The 17,647-nt window shown below is 57.9% G+C and overlaps 1 protein-coding gene across 2 annotated transcripts in view; it reads left to right on the top strand.

Annotated features, from left to right (window-relative positions):
- Adamts2 (ADAM metallopeptidase with thrombospondin type 1 motif 2) overlaps positions 1 to 17,647 on the top strand; it is a 194,731-nt gene that overhangs the window by 138,480 nt on the left and 38,604 nt on the right. For both annotated transcript variants that reach the window (XM_021242213.2, XM_021242221.2), the window contains one exon: positions 8,090 to 8,173. In XM_021242213.2, the coding sequence (XP_021097872.2) occupies positions 8,090 to 8,173 (84 nt within the window). The remainder of the gene's footprint in view (positions 1 to 8,089; positions 8,174 to 17,647) is intronic.

The raw sequence follows: 17,647 nt of genomic DNA, 5'->3' as shown, positions 1-17,647 counted from the left end.
CCACGTCAGCCACTGTGTAGGGCTATCCTGGGCTGGATGACCTCTTAGTATCCGGAGCTCTTTAGAACCCCAAATACCTGTAGGGAGAACCACAGGGAATAAAAGAAAGAGACACAGAAACAATGTTCAGTGTGCAGTGGGGGACCGGGAGGAATCTCTCTCTCGTGGACAGGCTTCCGTGAACTCCACAGGGGCCCTACTTGTGTTCAGTCAGCAAGGACTGCAGGGGAGGAGGACATGTTCCAAGAACCCCGACTGCAGTAGGGTTAGCATGCCCAGATGGGGCCTCAGTTTAGCATCTCGAAGGGAACAAGTTAAGGTCCCTCCCCACACAGGAGGTCTGCGCTGTACACTGCCCCCTGCAGTGCTGCCCTGCCTCAGGGGCGCTGTGTCTGTGGCTTCCCACACAGCCCGGGAGTCATGCTCCTCTGTTCCCCCAGCCAGTGAACACCGGGCCTGGGGACTGCGGGGCTCTCGGTCTGTGCACATCACCGCTGGGCCCCAACGCTTAGGATGTGGCCTCCTCTCAGGGGAAGCAGGGCCGGGGACTTCGTGGTCTGATCCCAAATGTTGGGGTGAGGCAGGGGCAAAGGTGGTCAAAATCTGGTCACATACATTACACTACTTAAAACCTGTGTCTCCACAACGTGGCACTGGGGTGAGCTTGGAGCAAAGGGGCGATGCGGGAAAGATTAGAGTATGTCACGTGCATGTGCAAGTCCACCAGCACAAAACCCGTGATCTGTCTAACCAATACGCACCGATAAAAATACGGGGAAAATGAAAAAAGCTTAAAAAAAAAGTCGGAGAGGGGAGTGGAAGGAAGTGATTTACAGAGAGAAAGGAATGTTCTCTCCGGTGTTCTCGGATGCCACTGTAGTGCCGGCCGGAGCTGTGGGGAGCGCCAGTCCCGGGGGCTTGGAGACGGCAGGGCCGGGCGCCCGCCCTGAAAGGGGCTCCACGCTGGCCGGCTGTGCGGTCGTGAAGAAGCCGAGAGGTCAGCAGAGAGCCCGGGCAGGTGATGTCCCCAGCCCGGCTGTCACCTCTCAGAGGTGCTCGCCGCGGCCAAGAGCCCCTGGGGCCCCCAGGCCTGGCCTGCAGCCTCTGCCGTGTCCTTGTGTGTCCGGCGCCCTCAAAGCAGCCAGCCTCCCTGCTAGGCAGCACCTTCCCTGCTGGTGAGCGTTGGGTCGGCTGGAGGAGGCCGGCCTGCGGGCTGGTGTGGCCCTGGCGGATGCAGGGAGGGCTCCAGGCCGCAGTCAGACTCTCAGGCAGGCCTGGCCCAGCAGCCCTGGCTCTGGGGATAGCGTGCTGAGAAGTAGCTGGTCAGAGCCGGGGCGGCCAGCAGGAAGCGCGCAGACCCCAGTGTGGGACTCCAGAGGCAGGGCTCGCAGCAGCGGACCCTCCTGTGATTTGAGGACAACTCTGAGACAGCACTGCGCGCCGGGATTTTGTGGGACTCTTTAGATGCGCCACTGCCCTCCGTCCTCAGAGCGCCCGCCCGAGTGGCAGTGGCTGTTACTGCCTCCAATTTACAGACGGAAAGGGAGCCCCCGCAGGGTGGGGCAGATCCTGCGCGGGAAGCGATGCAGTGTGGAGTGGGGACTGCACCCCACCTCTGCCCACGCCCCAGATTCAGGGCAGGAAGACGGGTAGCTTCTTGCAGTTATTCACCCCAGCATGGAAAACTGGAAGGCAGCCGTGTTTTCCATGTTCTTGTCCTGCTGTTTCAGCTGCACAGTCCCTGACTGGTTCCGGGCACCGGTCAGCGTGGCCGGGGCACCTGGGCCCCCAAAGACTGTGGAGCCGGAAGGATGAGGAGACTGCACCATCCGCCCCGGGGGTCTGGGGTGGGAGGTGTGGGAGAGGAGGGGCTGCTGCACCTCTCCCTCCTGAGCGATGTGACCTCAGCCTTCCCGGCCCTGCACTTGGTCCTTGCGGCCCTGGAATCTACCTTCCCCTCCCTCCCTTCCCACCCCCTCCCTCCCTCCCTCCCTTCCTTCCTTCCTTCCTAGGCAAGCCTTCCACCGCTGAGCACCTCCCCTTCCTTCATCTGTTCTGAGAAGGGTGTCACTAAGTTGCCCAGGCTGGCCTTTTGCCGTCCTCCTGCCTCAGCCTCCGAAGTAGCTGGGATCTCAGGTGTGTGCCTGGCATGATACAGCTTGGTATTTTGAGCCGTCTGGGTCTGCATTGCCTCCCACGCATTTGCTGAGCACCAGGAGGCTGGCGAGGAGGAGCAGAGGGAGTGTCCAGTGTGGGGTGAGCCAGGCACCAGGGCCCTGTCTGCACAGGAAGCACACAGCTGCGGCCGCTGCTCCTCAGAATTGGGCAGCCCTGGCCCCGGTTGTGGCCGGCATGAGGGCTGTCTTCCAGGCCTCCCCTGTGGGCTCCATGCCTGGCTTTCTGGGGGCATGGATGCCCGCTTTCTCTCTTTATTTCGGGGCTTGCTGGGAGGCCAGGCAGTGAGCCGTGCATGCTGCCCTCGCTGCCCAGGGCTGTGCCGGGCCGGGGCTGGGTGAGAGCCACTGCCTCCGCCCCGGCCTCCAGCCCCTTCCAGGCCCTTGTTGGAAGACGCCCCTGCCTGGCAGCCACCCCCAGGACTCACAGTCGCCCCTAGGTGGAAGTCCGCTGACCAGAAGGCAACCTTTTCCATTGTCAGGCAGAGCCGCGACCTTCCTTGTTGTCTATTCCAGAACAGAAACTTGGTCGCATCTGTGCATAAGCAAAAGGCGCAGCACCATATATTTTCCCGGGCCAGGACCCTTGGCCCCTCTCGGAGCAGGGCTGTGGCTGTGAGCGTTTCCCCCAAGGTTTAGAGATTCCAGGATCAATTTCTCAGACAGAGCTCAAGGACACGGTTGCAGGGCCTCCCTCCTCCTGCAGCCTGGGCACCAGAGAATGTGGCTTCTCCCCACCCTCGGCCTGGCAGGGCTGGCTGGGTAGAGGGCCACAGTGAGCCGGGAGTACAAGTCTGTGGGGTCACCATTGCCCATTTCCTGTTGTTCACTTGCTCCAAGGCGATTCACTCGTTCATTCCTTGAAGGATCCAGTAACTCTGTCCTCGGACCCAGCAGTCCTCCGGAGCCATGTATTGCAAACATGCACCAAAGCCCTCTTCACTGAACACCTGGCATGGGCTGGGAGCCATGCTAAGGGAGGCTGGCACGTGCAAAGGCCCAGAGGTCAAGACGGGCTCCCTGTGCAAGGAGAGCGCTGGGAAAGGCCGCAGTGGTTGCTGCTGGCCTGGAGGTCTGGCCAGGGTGCGGCCGTGTTGCTCCAAGTGCAACTGGAAGCCCTTCGGGTGGGAGAGCTCCAGCACGGGAGTAAAGGCCTTCTCCTCTGAAACATATTTGTTACTATGAATTTTTTTCCCAAATGCTCTTCAGATGTCTAAAGAACTCTGTGGGCTGGAGCAGGAATGTGGGGATTCCAGGCGTGAGCCCTTGCGTAGGCAGCAGGAGAGGGCAGCCGGCTTCCAAGGGAGGCAGACCTCGCTGTGAGGACTGAGGAGATTCGGTGGAGGAAAGGGCAGGAGTGGAGTAGGCGGAGCCAGCAGAGCTGCTGGAGGACCCTGAGCGCCAGCCCGAGGGCGCTGGGGAGCCACTGGGGGCTTTAGGCCGCAGACGGTGGAGGTCAGATCTGCCTGGAGCGGCGGCCGAAGTGAAGAATGGCACTGGGGAGGGAAGGGGGACGGGGCACGAAGTCCCTGGGGAGCCCCTACCATCTGCTCCCCTCTGGGGGACACAGCAGGCGGGGTCGGGAGGACGCGGCCCCTGGAGCCTGCCTTCTGTCTTCTGTTGCTCTCTGTGCCCGTCTGTCAGCTCTGTCGCGGGCAAAAACGTTGTAGCCCCGCAGCCCCTGTTAAGGATGCGCGTGTTTCCCTGGGAATTTGCTGACTGCTCTGCGTCCCCTTGCCCTGTAGGCTTCCGGCCCGGGCTGGCTGGCTGCGGGGCTCCGGCTTCCCAGCTGCGTCTGGGCAGCCGCCTGCAGGGTGGGAGGCTCCAGGCGCTGGGTGCCGTGGCGGTCTCGGCGCCCTGAACAGCAGCTGAGGCCCCGGGTTGGGGTTTGTGGGCGGCGCGGGCCCGCCCCTTAGGCCCGCCCAGGCCGGGCACCGTGGGAACTCCGCCCATCTCACGCCCCGCAGGCTGTTCCCGCCAGCTCTGTTCTTGGTACCTTCGAGCGCGGGGTCGGGTTCCCCGTTTGCAGTCTGGCCGGTCAGGGGTCCCCAGGGACTGCACCCTCGTGGAAGAACAAGGACTTCCGGGAAGATGAGGGGAGAGGCCCCACGCGAAGGCGCCCAGCCCCGCCTGACGACCTGGCTGTGGATGGGAGCCGCCTGCCCGCCTGTCTTACCCCTGCACTGCCCAGCGTGGCCCAGAGATCTCTGGCCCGATGGAGCTTCCAGAGGCCGGAGTCGAGGGCGCCCAGCCCGGGTCCACAGTTAGCTCCCAGCACCCCGGGGCTCAGCCGCCTCGCCCACGCCCAGCGGGGTGTCTGGTCCCCTGCGGTCAGGATGAGGAAGCGTCCCACCTGCCCATGTCCAGGACGGACCCAAGGTCCCTCCGACGATGAGCACAGGGCCAGGTGAGCTGGGGGGGGGGGGCGTGGAGCCGCCCGCACCCTCCCCTCCTTCCGTGGGATGGACCGTCCTTCCTACCTCTGCCAACCCTGCTGGGCGGGCCTTCCCCACCAACCCCAGGATTTCTCTCCTGACCACACAGAGCAAAGTTGGATGAATTCCATCTTTCAGCAAAAATGCAAGTGCTCAGCAGGCCCTGCAGTGTCCCAGGGCGTGGGAGGCAGTGGTGCCCCTACCCGTGCCGCATCACATCCTCCTCACGTTGGCTCCTCCTCTCCACTCACCTCCGCCTCTGAACCCCAACATTCCCACAGTTGGACCCCTTCATTTTGCTGCCCACAAAGGATCCAGAGTACTCTTGGCAAGATGCAGTGTCATTCCCCTGCCAGGACCCACCTTCTCTGATTGCTCTTTGCATGCGCTTGGAACCTTTCTCCTGTGCTGCAGGGCCCAGTCTGCCACCTCCTCTTCTGGGACTCTCCCTGGCCCACCCTGTCTGTACCCAGAGCGTGCCTCCCTGCTTCTGACCCCAGGACATTTGCACACGTGGCTCCCTCTGCCCGGAGCCCCGCCCCTGCTTTGCTGAGCTGACACATCCTCATCTCTCAGCTCTCATGCTGTGCCACGCGCGTAGGAGCCCTGAGGCCCATGTGGCAGATTTGCACTGATACGCCCTCTACTTCCTCCATGTTCCTTCAGAGCCCTCCTCACATTGTGTGATTGTGAAGCCACTGTGATCACCTTGAGGGACCATTCCCTGCCTCTCTGCGTGGGTCTGGAGCCACACGCATGGGCCCAGCTGCTGTCTGCTGGGTCCGCTAGGCACCTCTTGTGCTACAGGAAGGAGAACCCGGCCAGAAGCACACGGTGGCTCTGGGCTCTGCTCCCACTGAGAAGCCCCACGGTACCGGAAAAGGGCTTCGGCAGGGCTGGGTCTGATACTCGCCGAAGCTCAAAGCGGGAATGAAGCTGTGTTTAGTTCTTTGGTCTGATGTCACCCAGGCCCAGGACAGAAGGAGAAATGTCACTGGGCCCATGAGAGCCTCTCAGGCGCTTCCCGTTCAAAGCCTTTGGAGGAAGGGCCAGGTCAGCTTTCCACTGCTGGGGTAAAGAGCTGAAGTAACCAGCTTCGAAGGGGAGAGGCTGCTTCTGGCTCACAGCCCCCCGAGGTTCCAGTTCATGGCCTTTGGCCCCGCTGCTTTGGCCTTGGTGAGGCTGAGCACCATGGTGGGAGTGCATGGTGGAGCCAAGTGGCCAGCGCTCAGAGCGCAGGAGGACAGAGCGAAGGGCCCTTCTGGGCTCACCCAGTGACCTCACTCTCTCCCCAGGCGCCTCTGCCCACAGCACCACAGGTGGGCGGCCACGCCTTTAGCACGGGGGACTTGGGGACAGTCAAGGTTCAAGCTGTCATAAGCCCTGACACGGGGCTCTGCTTGGTGGTCTTGGGCTGGGAAACAAGATCCTGCGGGCGGGTACCTCAGATCACAGGAGCTCGCGCCTCTGGGTTCTGGAGCTGGGAACGCCGAGCTTGAGGTTGCCAGCCAATGGGGGGGTGGGGAGCGCTCCCTGGTGTTCTGCCCAGGAGGCCGTTAACCCCACCCTGTGACCTCAGTTAACCCTGGTTACCTCCCGAAGCCCCTCCCCCTGAATGCAGCGCCACACGGCTGGACCCCCAGGAGATGAATTGGGGAAGGGGCACCGCTCGGTGGACAGCAGGGCCACCGGCCCAGCCCTGCTCCCGGTAGGGGTCTCCTGCCTGTGTCACTTGCCTCGCAGGGGCCCTAGAGGCGGAGGACCTGCAGGTGGGGCTCAGGGTTTGTTCCTTCTGCAGCGGCCACATGGGCAGGCCACCTTCCTCTCCTGCAAGCGGCCCCCAGGGCCCCCTCTGAACCTAGTGGTGCTGTTATCAGCTCCCAGCTTCCCTCTCGTGTGCCCCTGGAAGCGGGAGCCGGGCATCTGCTGCACAGAGCTGGGAGCCCACAGGAAGCAAGGCTGTGGGCAGGGAGCTGCATGACACTCAGAAGATGGGCTGGCAGGCAGGAGTTCCGGGATGGCTGCCCGCCGGGCTCATGGTGGTGTCCACTGGGGACGGATGAGCTCCTAGCTCCGCGCCAAGTGGCGGTGTCTTTATCCACAGCAACGATGACAGCGGCCACTTTGCCTCTCCTGCTCTTCCATTGCGCTTTGATTCTCCCTGTTAACTCAGACTTCCCAAGGTGTCTTCCCGCTGTGGGTGATTTGCTACCTGTCTGCAGGTAGCAATGACAGTGGCTCAGATATGGATTCTGAGCATCAGGGTTCAGCGCATCCAGGCGCTGGCCAGGGCGACGGGGGCTCTGGGAGTGCAGCTTGGCTGCGTCTGCCCCCAGAGCACCCAGTGCCTGGTCAGGAGCCTGTGGGCTCCGTCTCATCCGAGGAGGGTGCATGGCTGGCCCATGCCTCCCACTGAGTGACAGTACCTATGGATGGATCTACTATTCTTCTGATAAAAACGTCCTGAGGGCCCACCTCCTGCTTCTGTGCGGGGGCTGGGCACACGAGGAGGAAAACTCAACTTCTGGAGTAGCTCAGAGTCTAGTGGTGGAAAGCCGAGAAGCCGTGGGGCCCAGCGTGGGCCCTCAGAGTGAGGAGAAGCAGCTCAAGGCTGGCTCCAGGGGCTTGGCCTCCTGGAGGCGGTGGATGGGCTGCGTGTCTGGCGGGCGTCGAGCTGCCCGGTGGCTCTGGAAGCCCCGCCTGCTTGCTGTGGAGCTGGGGACTGCACCCCTATTGTGGGCTGCATGCTGTGCCATCTGAGGGAGCCCATGGACACCTGCTCAGAAAAGTGATTTTGTATGCAGAAAATAAAATGCACAAGGACAGGGGAAGCTTAGCGTGCACAAGGCCCCAGGCTAACCCTGAAATGCCCCCCAAAATTAAATAAACAAAAAGCTCAGAAGAAGAAAATAGCGATAAAGGCAGAGGAAGCCAGTGATACAAACCGGAAGAAGCCACCTGTGTGATGCAGTAAGAATTGTTCTTCAGACAGCTGTTCCGTCTTGTTTAGGAAATGACAAGGAGAAAAATCTGCCTGTCCAGCAATTGCATCTCCCAGATGCCATTGGTCTGTGATTGGGTCTGTGAGCCTATGGACAGCGGAGTTCTACTCTGCCATAAAGAAGGCTGATCACAGCGGTGTGCATAGCTGACGCCTCATAACCAGAGGCAGCAGTGTGGGGGTCTTGAGTTAGGGACAGTCCCAGCCCTGCCCATGCCGCCGGCCTGTCTCTCCTCTGTCTCTCTCTCTCTGTCTGTCTCTCTGTCTGTCTCTCTCTCTGTCTCTCTCTCTCTGTGTATCTCTCCCTCTGTGTCTTTCTCCCTGTCTCTCGGGAGGGGGAGTGACGGCCGCAGGGGGACATGGTGACCGGATGGTGAAGTTAGGGGAAGAGGAACAAGTGGGCCGGGCTGCTTCCCGCCAGGCCCTGGGGGTCGCAGTGGCCGTGACCTCCTGCTGACGCCTCCCTGGCTGTCTTTCAGGTCAACGAGATCTACCACGATGAGTCGCTGGGCGCCCACGTCAATGTGGTGCTGGTTCGGATCATCCTGCTGAGCCACGCGAAGGTGAGTGAGGCCGAGCCAGTGCTGTGGCCACAGAGTCTCTGCTCGGGATGAAGGGGATGAGGGCAGGTGCAGCTCTCTGGGTCGCAGGCGCTCCCTGGCTGGGCCCTGTGGGAGCAGCAGGGCAGCCGGGGCAGAGGGAATCGGACCCCGGGCAGGGGCCTCTCCGTGGCCTTCGCAAGGCTGAGAGGCGGGCAGCGGGTGGAAGAGGAGCCACATTCAGGCCGCACGGAGCCGCCCTGCTTCTGGCCCTGTGATGGGGTGGGGGATAGCGGCCCCCACACAGGAGGCGGCTGGGGACCTGGGCCCTGGTTTGGCTGGTTTCTTATGAAGGCTGTTGCCATCTCTGGGAGCTGGCCAGCGCTAGGAAGGACGGTGACCCAGGGGCGCAGTACCCGGTGTCGAAGTATCAGCGTTCGTGCCCGCCTGCCCCTGCTGACTGACTCCGCTCCGCCTCTCTGCTCCTGCCCGGTATCTCCTGCGCCCCCTTGTCCCACCTGTCTCCTCTTGCTGTCGGACTTGGAGCCCTCTTTCCCAGCAGCATCTGGGTCCCTGAGTAAAAAGCCTGCAGGGACAGTGACCTGGGATGGAAAGAAAGGGGTTCCAAGCAGAGAGAGAGGAGCCCGTGGTTTGGCCAGCGGGGCCGGCTCTGTGTGTGCTGCTGACACAGAGGGCAGGACACCCGCTGTCAGTCCCGGCCTACGGATGAAGACCGGGAGGCTCCACGAGACTCAGCCGTACCTCGGGGGCAGCCAGTGCCCCAGCTGCTCAGGAGCCGGGCTTCTCTCTCAAGCGGCTAATCCTAGCACCCGTGGTCTGACTCCGCGCACACAAATCCCGCCCGAGACAAGATCAGACGCCAGAAAGGCCTGAACGCTTCTGCTCAGCCAGAGAATTGCAGTGCCCCAAACCAAAATCGAGCTGCGCACAAGCTACATGCTCACAAGGTCAAGTGAGGAGCCACGAAGGTTGGCGTGGCAGAATGAGCCCCGAGAAAAGCAGACCCCGCTCCTGCACCCGCAAAGCCTGCCACTGGGAAGCAGCTGATGGCAGCCTGGGGAGGGACCGTGGGCTGGCTCTTCGTGCGCGTGAAGGCGAAGGCACGGCGGTGAATTTAGAGCAGGGAGAAACCACTGGGAGCCCAGCTCTGGGAGCGCCCGATCCTTTAAGTTGTTCATGGGTGACACGTCAGCAGCAGCAGAAGGAATAATGAGTGCAGAGTTGGGAGCTGTTTCCCTTGCCCTGTAAAAGGGTGCATCTTCTTTTGTGGACTCATGGAACACTTAAAAATTACAGCAGTAATTAGATTATAAAGAAAATTTCAGTGAATTTTCCACAGCAAAAAGGATTAGGTTATATTCCCTGACTGAATGTCCAAATCTGGTGGTGAAGGGTGACGGGAGAGGAGTTACAGGCTAAAAACAGTGGCATCCACGTGGTACTCTCTGTGCGCAGGTCGTTTTGGGGTAGCTTTGGAAAGCATGAAGAGCTTGAGCGCCTCGTGGTTATGGCACCTGCGGGCTGCTGCCTCCAGGGGAGGAAGAAGAGAGCAGCTGTTCCGTGGCTCCTGTACCTTCCCCACCTGGTTGCTCCTGTATCGATTAAGAGGAGAATTCAGAAATCGTGGGGGCTCATTGCCTCCTGGTGTTGGCAAAGCCTTGGATTTTATTTGGGCTAGAGAGTCTGTCTCTTTCCAGTCTTGGGTACTTAAAACGGCCCCTCACCAGCCCCTCCTCGGCAGACTGCTGAACCGCTCCTACGCGGAGCCACTTCCTTCTGTTTTCATCAACCGCCGCAGGTAGCAGTGTAGTCACGTCAGGACACTAGTAGTCAAAATCTGACGTGAGGATGCTGGCAGGGACCTGAGGGTCCTGGAAAAACTGAGGATTTCCCGGGAAAATACCCATTTTCAAGTTTGACCCTACACAATGTAGTTTTGTTTTATTTTTTAGTACTGGGGATCGAACTCGGGACCTTGTGCTTGCGAGGCAGGCAGCGGAACCACTGAGCTAAATCCCTGGCGGCTCTACACAATGTGGAACATACCCGAAGTCCCCAAACTGAGATAGGAACTCAGGTTATCATTTGCAAAGTTATCATAAAATTACCCCCAAATGGTCAGGTCTGTTTTTCCCAGTACGGTCTTACAATCCAAGGCATTATTTGTGAGGGGCAGTACAATGCTGTAGAAACTCAAATACCACTCTGAAATCCACCAAATTCATCTTTAGAGTCAGTGTGACCCCAACCCTAAAGCTGCCGAAGGTGCCGTGTCCGTGCCAAAGCACCGAAGAGCCTCACTTCTAAAAATAGACACAGGCCGGGGATTTAGCCCAGTGGTTTCACCACCTGCTTCGCAAGCGCAAGGTCCCACGTTCGATCCCCAGTACCAAAAATAAATAAAACTAAAAATAGACATAAAGATCGCCGGACATTCAGAGTGCAATTGAATAACACGCAGAGAAACTCCTACTATGATGTGATGGGACTCATCCTAGGAGCATGGAAATGGTTCGTGTCGGGAACTGTGCATCTAATCCAGGCATCAGCTTGCTGATGACAGATCTCAGCAGCTGCCACGTCTCCAAGGGCTTCTGTGTGCAAAGTGCTGTGCTGGGGCAGTCGGGACACAGCCTGTCCTCGGGGGACGCCGCCAGAGGGACATCAAATGAGGCAGCGGGGAAGGATGGCACAGGCCCCTTCCCCGCAGAGCTTGGCTTCCTCGAGAGGGCAGTTTCCAGCCCTGTGACGCAGTCTGACCTGATTGCTGAGGAGGTCTGTGGACTCCGTGTGTGGGTGAGGGCCGAAGGGAGCAGCGGCTCGGAGCATGCGCTGCTGTGAAAGGGCCAGGCACTCGCCCTGGACGCTGTGGCCTAGGTTGGTGGGAGGGAGTGACTCGGCCAGGTGGATCCTGCCGCCTCTCTGTGTGATGTCGATGTCACCAGAAGGCCCGTGAGTTACGTCTTGGTCCCCAGGGTGGCGCTGATTGGGAGGCGATGGGACCTTTAGGAGACGGGGCCTTAGGAGGCCCAGGTCGCCGTGGTGTGCTCTCAGAAGGGCTATGGGACCCACCCTCCTTGCTCTCTGTTGCCCTGAGATGTGGCCGCTTGATCCTCCGTCTCACCAGAGGCCGAATCAGGGGCTGCCTGACCTTGAGCTTGAACCTCCAAAGCTGGGAGCCAGACCAGTCTTTTCTGCTTGGAAAGCTTGTTGTCTCGGGTACTTCACTACAGCGGTGAAAAGCTGATGGGAAACTCGACAAGCAAGGCTGGCACGGGAAGGGGACTGGCGTGGGAGAGTGCGTGAGCTCACCGGAGACACTGGTGCTGAGGGCCTCCTGCTACCCCAGTGAAGGTGCCAGGGAGAGTCAGGGTGTAGGACCCCTGCGGGAGGACCTGGGGCCTAAGAAGAAGTGGGGGCAGAGGAGAAAGGGAGCCCAGTGCTCCCAAGATGGCAAGGCAGACGGGCAGAGCAAGGCTGGCAGCCCCACAGCAGCTGGAAGAATCTGGTTTTAAGAACTTGAGAAAACTAGTGACGGATGGTAGCACGACAACCAAAATTTTAAGTTAAATTGGAAAAAGAAGCACATTTACCTGAAGAATGTTCTGCACAGCTGATTCTTTGGATGTAAATAGATGTTTACACAGGAAAATAGAGGTCCAGAAATGCTGGTAAAACAGAGGAAAGCAGGGATCCCATGGGCGGGGCTTCTGAGTCGCACTGTGGGAGCGCGTGGCCTTGTCGTGGGACCTGGACCCACGTTCTCCCCAGATGCTCCTTGGAGCCCTTCCGCTTGTGTCTCGAGCACATTGCAGAGCCTGCTGTGAGGAATGCTGCCCTGGAGGCAGTCACGGTGAAGCTGGGAACTGGTAAAACTACTGCAGTTCTGGAAATCCTGGACAGATTTATGCAACATGAAACTAATGTTGGAAAAGGGCAGACAACATTGGAATTGTTTGCTGCTAGAGATCTGCCAGGAAAATGCAAAAGAACACATTGCAAAATGTGTAGCGTTAGTGGAGAAGCCTGGGGCCTCACGGAGCACAGTGAGTCCCCGCAGGATGGGCCACACTCTGAGAAGTGGATCGGAGATGACTTTGTTGTGCAGACATGACCAGGGGGTGCCGGGTAGTGCAGTGTGTGGGACTCCGGTTTGTGTGTGGCCTGTCACTGGCTGTGACATCGCCGTGTGGCATATGAGCAAGCAAGGGAGTTGTACAGACATCAACACCCCGGTAACAGGGACAATAGAGCCAGAAAAGTTTCCTGTATGAGAGTAACCAGAAATATAAACCACCTGGCATAGCACTAGCAAGATAGATACAGGGACTACAGAAAGAAAATTTCGCTTTTTTACCGATAGGAGAAAGTGAAAATAAATGAAGAAATACATGCTGCTCCTTCTGGGGAGACTGGATATGGAAGAGATGTTGGTTTTTCCCAGATTAATAACTGGAAATTTGATGAAATGATTCTAAAGTTTATTTAGAAACAGTCAAGAATAGCTGAAAAACCCTTGAAAGTCCCGCAAATAAAAAGAGAATTACTCCAAACATTTTGTAATGTAAAAGTAATTAAAATAATACTGTATTTGCATCATGAACAGATAGATCAATTGAATAAAATAGCTGAAATTCTCCTCCTATAATTTAATTTTTGATAAAAGGGATGGTTATTAAGCATCACAAGTATAAAATTTAATAAATAGTTCACTAAATTATCATATGGTAAATATAAACCAACCCAACATTCAACTATTTAAATCACACAAATCAGGAAGAAAATACTTATTGCTAAGGACTTTCTAAGCATGAATCCAGTAGAAGGAATTGTAAAGAGGAAGGTAGGTATATTTGGATACTTAAAATATGAAACTTCTTTCAAAACACACAAATGAAAGACAAATAATAATCATGGAAAGCATTTGCAGATGACAAAGATTAATAAATGAAAAACTCTTATAAACAGAAAAACAATATTAGCAAAAGAAGTAAGTAGTTAATAGAAGAAAAGTACAAATGACTGAAAGAAAACACATACAGAAATATCCAGCTTTATTAATACACATATAAAAGAATATCCATTTTTATTTTATTTATTTATTTATTTATTTTTTGGTACCTGGGATCGAACTCGGGTCCTTGTGCTTGTGCAGCAGGCGGCGAAACCACTGAGCTATGTCCCCAGCCCAAGAATATCCATTTTTAAGTGCCTGCCCTGTAGGGATAGGAAGGGTATTTGCTGCTGGTTCGGAGGGAGGAATGGCCCTATGCGGTATGAGCGGGAACATGCAAGCTCGCTTTCACAGAGGGAAGTGTGTTACGCCGCCATCGCCTCTGCGGAGTTCTTGATGCTTGAGTCCGCTCTTTCACTTCTGTGTGTCTCTCTCGAGCAGTTTTCACAGCTGTGGGCCCAGCTTTAGGAACGAGACAGTTGTCACGTCCTTGTTTCTTTTTATTTTTTGGTACTGGGGATCGAACTCGGGACCTTGTGCTTTTGAGGCAGGCAGTGGAACCACTGAGCTAAATCCCCCACCCTGTCATGTCCTTATTTCTAAATGCAAACACCAGGAATTAACTGATATTGCCTGATAGCAGAGGTCTAGTTAAATGAATCATGATGAATCTCACGGTAGAATTCAGGCTGCCGAAAAATCACATTTTCAAAGCACATTCAAAGAATCGGGGAACGGTAACAGCATAAAGTTAAGTCTGGTGTTTGTTTGTTGTCTGTTTGGAAAGCTGGGTGTAAGTTACAGTGTGATCTCGGCTTTGTGTACACGTGTGTACACAGGCGAGACTGAAACGCATACATCGGTTGTCAGATGCATTTATTGCTGGGCCATAGGCTAAGGAATTATTATTTCCTTTTTGTATTTTACTGAAGTTATTAATTATTACACTGGACATGGTTTTTACAAGCGAAAGAGTACATTTTAAATTCATTAAACCTGGTTCAGATTTTTCTAACGAATCCTTTAAGCATCAGAGGATCCAAATAATGCCCCTTAAGTGGACTCCCGGTCCGGGTAAGTGCGTCCCCACTGGGCTCTGTCGTGTTCCACACTTTCTACCGGATCTGAGCGAAGACAGAGTTCACCTGGCCCGCGTGCCCTGGGCGTGGTTGGGAAGCCTTGTGTTCTCCTTTACTCAGAGTCATGGGTCATGTGGCAGTCGGTGCTTAGAGAAACAGATTCAATGAGAGATGCACATGGATAAGAATGTACAAGATCGGGCTACAGTGGCTGCCCAAGAGTCGGTGTGGAAGAGCCAGAGGTCTGTCTGTGCCCTGGGGATCGAAGGATCCAGTGGCCCTCACTGTAGAGTCCCGTGTGAGTCCGCATCAGGAGGCCGAGGGTCTGCGATGAAGCCAGGAGTCCACGCCCGAGGTGAAGGTGAAGACTGGGAATCTTCCCAAGACACAGGCGCAGCCGCCCTTCCCGGTTCCCTTCTGTACCATCCGGGCGGTGAGCCCACTGGCTGCGGTCACTCGTGTCCGGTAAACCCCAGCAAATCTTCAGTAAATCCGCTCAGCCCCACCAGAACTAAGCCGAGCCAATGCAGTTGGGCGTTTCTCACTCAAGGGGACAGTCAGTTAACTGCCCCAGTGTGTGTATGTGGGGGTGTTAGCTTTCTCCCACGGCAACAAAAGTTTCTAACTGCTGCAGTTACCTCGGTGGATGAGGTCGGTCAAACTCCACTGCTCGACTCTGGGGGCCACGCCCAGGGCCCGGGTGTGCTGGACCCAGGAGGGCGGACCCAGGTCTCCCGAGAGAGTGAGCAGCCGCTCTGGCCTCACCAGTGCATCCCAGGAGCCGGGGGCGGCACAGGCTGGGCTGAGGTCGCAGAGCAGGCAGCAAGGGCCTGGGTGCCTCGGGGAAGGAGGGGGTGGGGGGGGCTCTCGGGCACAGTGGGGGCTGGATGCCTTCCCGGCTGAGCTCTGGGAGCGAGGGACACAGGACCCCAGCTGGGGGAACGGGCTCCCCTTGTTCCGTTAGAGGTAGCAACGCCACGTCGTCCGGGTGGGGCTCGGGACAGAGTCGGCCACAGTGAGGACAAATTCCGATCAGTGCCCTGTGGAGGCCTCAGTGTCCCGCCCAGGGAAGAGGCGCCATCCCCGGGAAGAACGGAAGCCGGACAAAGCCCGAGAGGCTGAGCAGGGGGCCGTCGGCTGTGTCCTCAGGGGCAGGGGCGCTGTAGGCCGTGACCCAGCGTCGGGCAGACCCCGCACACGTGCCCAGCCTCTGCTACTCATCCCTGATTGGGACAGAAAGAGACGGCTCCGCCTCCCGGCCGCCCCCAGGCCCCAGCCTCCCTGGGGAGGAAATCGGTGGCCCTGTGTGGGTGACATGCTGTTTGTCTTCCAGCTCGTGAGAACCCTCTGAGTTATCTCAAGTTTTCCCTCGAACAACATTTTTCTCCATTTCTTAAAAAAAAAAAAAAAAAAAAAAGCAGAAGAAAAGAGATTATCTTATTTTATACAATATGCCATCAGCCAGGGAGCGGAGCATCCGCACACTCCGGGGTTGCATAGCAACTGGCTTTTCAATTGATTTTGTGAGAAGGACCACACAGCTCGACTGTTCTCATTTTAAATATCTCCTAGGATGATGGAAATCAAAGCGGATGAGAACCACAGACCTGGGGACGACCAGAGAGGACGTAAGGGGTCTGGTGGTGAAAGGCCAGGTCGGGCAGAAGGGAGTGCTTGTTGGGGCTTCTTGGGAGTCGAGGTGAAAGGCCTGGGAAGCCCGACTGTGAGTCTCGGTGGCAGAGGCGGAAGCGAGGAGCCCTGAGGTGCGGGCTCAGGTGTAGCACCTAGAGTGCTGCTACTCTGCTCTCGCCGTCCTGAGTCCTGATTCGAGCCACCCAGCCGCAGGTGTGAAGTTCAGAGAGATGTCAAGGGCCTGCGGTCAGCCCCGAGTCAGGGCCCAGGAGCCACAGCCTCAGCCCCTGGGCTGGGTCCCAACTCCAGCCCGATGGGGGCAAGGCGTGGTGGCCCAGGTCACTGCTGGCCACCTCCTGACACAGGCAGTGCTGGGTCCAAAGAGGATCAGGAGCCTGTGGGGCTGGGTCAGACCCAGGGAGGTGTCTTAGTCCACTTGGGCTGCAACAGATTGGCTTCGTAGACCACCGACCTTTGCCCTTGCAGCTCTGGAGCTGAGGCCCAGGTCAGAGCAGCAGATGGTGGCTGGTGAGGCCTGTTCCTGACAGCCGCATCTTCCAGCTCTGCCTTCACGTGACAGAAGGAACAAACAGGCTCCTCTGGCTTCTTTGTCTTTCTTCTTTCTGTGGTACTAGGGATTGAACCTAGGGCCTTCCCACTGAGCTACATCCCCGGCTCCCTTTTTTAAAATTATTCTTTATTTTGAGACAGAGCCTTGCCAAGTTGCCCAGGTTGGGCATGAACTTGGGATCGTCCTGCCTGAGCCTCCCAGAGTTCAGCGAATAGAGCTGTTTGCCACCACACCCAGCTTCAGGCTTCGGTTCTGAGAGCACTCACGCTGTCCATGGGGGCTTCTGTCCTCATGACCTCTGACCTCCCAGGACCCCTCTTGTTAATACCGCTGCCTGGAACTCGGTGTCAACTGGAGCGTTCTGAAGGTGTGTGAACACGGACACAGCGGGCCTCCTGAGCAGGTCCTGCTGCAGGCGGCCCTGTGCTGGGCGCAGCGTGTGGGCCCTGTCCCTTGCACTCATCTGGCCTTACTGATGCGCTCGGCCCGGGAGTCGGGGAGTCGCTGACAGCTTCTCCAGTACTGTCTGCAGAGCCCTGGCTCCCGGCGGATCCACGGAGGTCGCTGTGGCTGACCCCTTCCACCGAGCCGTGCTCCTCACACTCCGGCTCCGGGCCCAGCAGCCCGCACCTTCGGGGTTTCAGTGCCCCGCGGCCAACTGTGGTCCCAAAGGGTTACAGTTTCTCTTGATTTTTGAGAGAAAGAGAAAGCACTTTCCGATGCCCTATGGGATAGCGATGGTTGTAACTGTCTTATTAGGGCCTGGTTTATAAATTACACTTTATGGTAGGTACGGAAGTACAAGGCATTCGCAGCGCCTGCTGTCCCGGGGCTGCCCTGGGGCCGGGAGCCCATCCCGAGCCCGGGATGCCTTGGCCCTGCGGTCTCCCGGGCTGTGAGGACGCTGGCGCAGTGTGCTTTGCGCCTGGGAGAGTGGCCGGCCGATTCCCGCGGGCTCCCCGCTGGGGCTCCTTGGACACCAGCCCGGGACGAGCGCGGCTTCAGCCAGCAGAGCCCAGGGCCTGCCTGCCAGCGAGCTCTGCCCCGACAGGGGAGCGCCCGGGCGGCAGAGGCAGCTCTCCTGGGGCGTGGACCGGCGCGGCCCGGCCGAGTGGGGGGACCTGTCCGGGCTCGGCGGTGGGCGCGGTGGGCGCCGCGGAGCTGCCTGCCCGCGGCCCCGTGGCCGGGTTTGCGCCTGGAGCCCCCGCCGGTTCCGGATCCGGTTCTGGGGCCCAAGGCCA

Source organism: Heterocephalus glaber, unplaced genomic scaffold (genome assembly GCF_053883595.1).
Source record: "Heterocephalus glaber isolate CG9 unplaced genomic scaffold, H.glaber_assembly_v1.0 deba00001606, whole genome shotgun sequence".
Taxonomy (NCBI): domain Eukaryota; kingdom Metazoa; phylum Chordata; class Mammalia; order Rodentia; family Bathyergidae; genus Heterocephalus; species Heterocephalus glaber.
The sequence above is the reverse complement of the archived record's forward strand: the minus strand, read 5'-3'. Positions and strand labels throughout refer to the sequence as shown.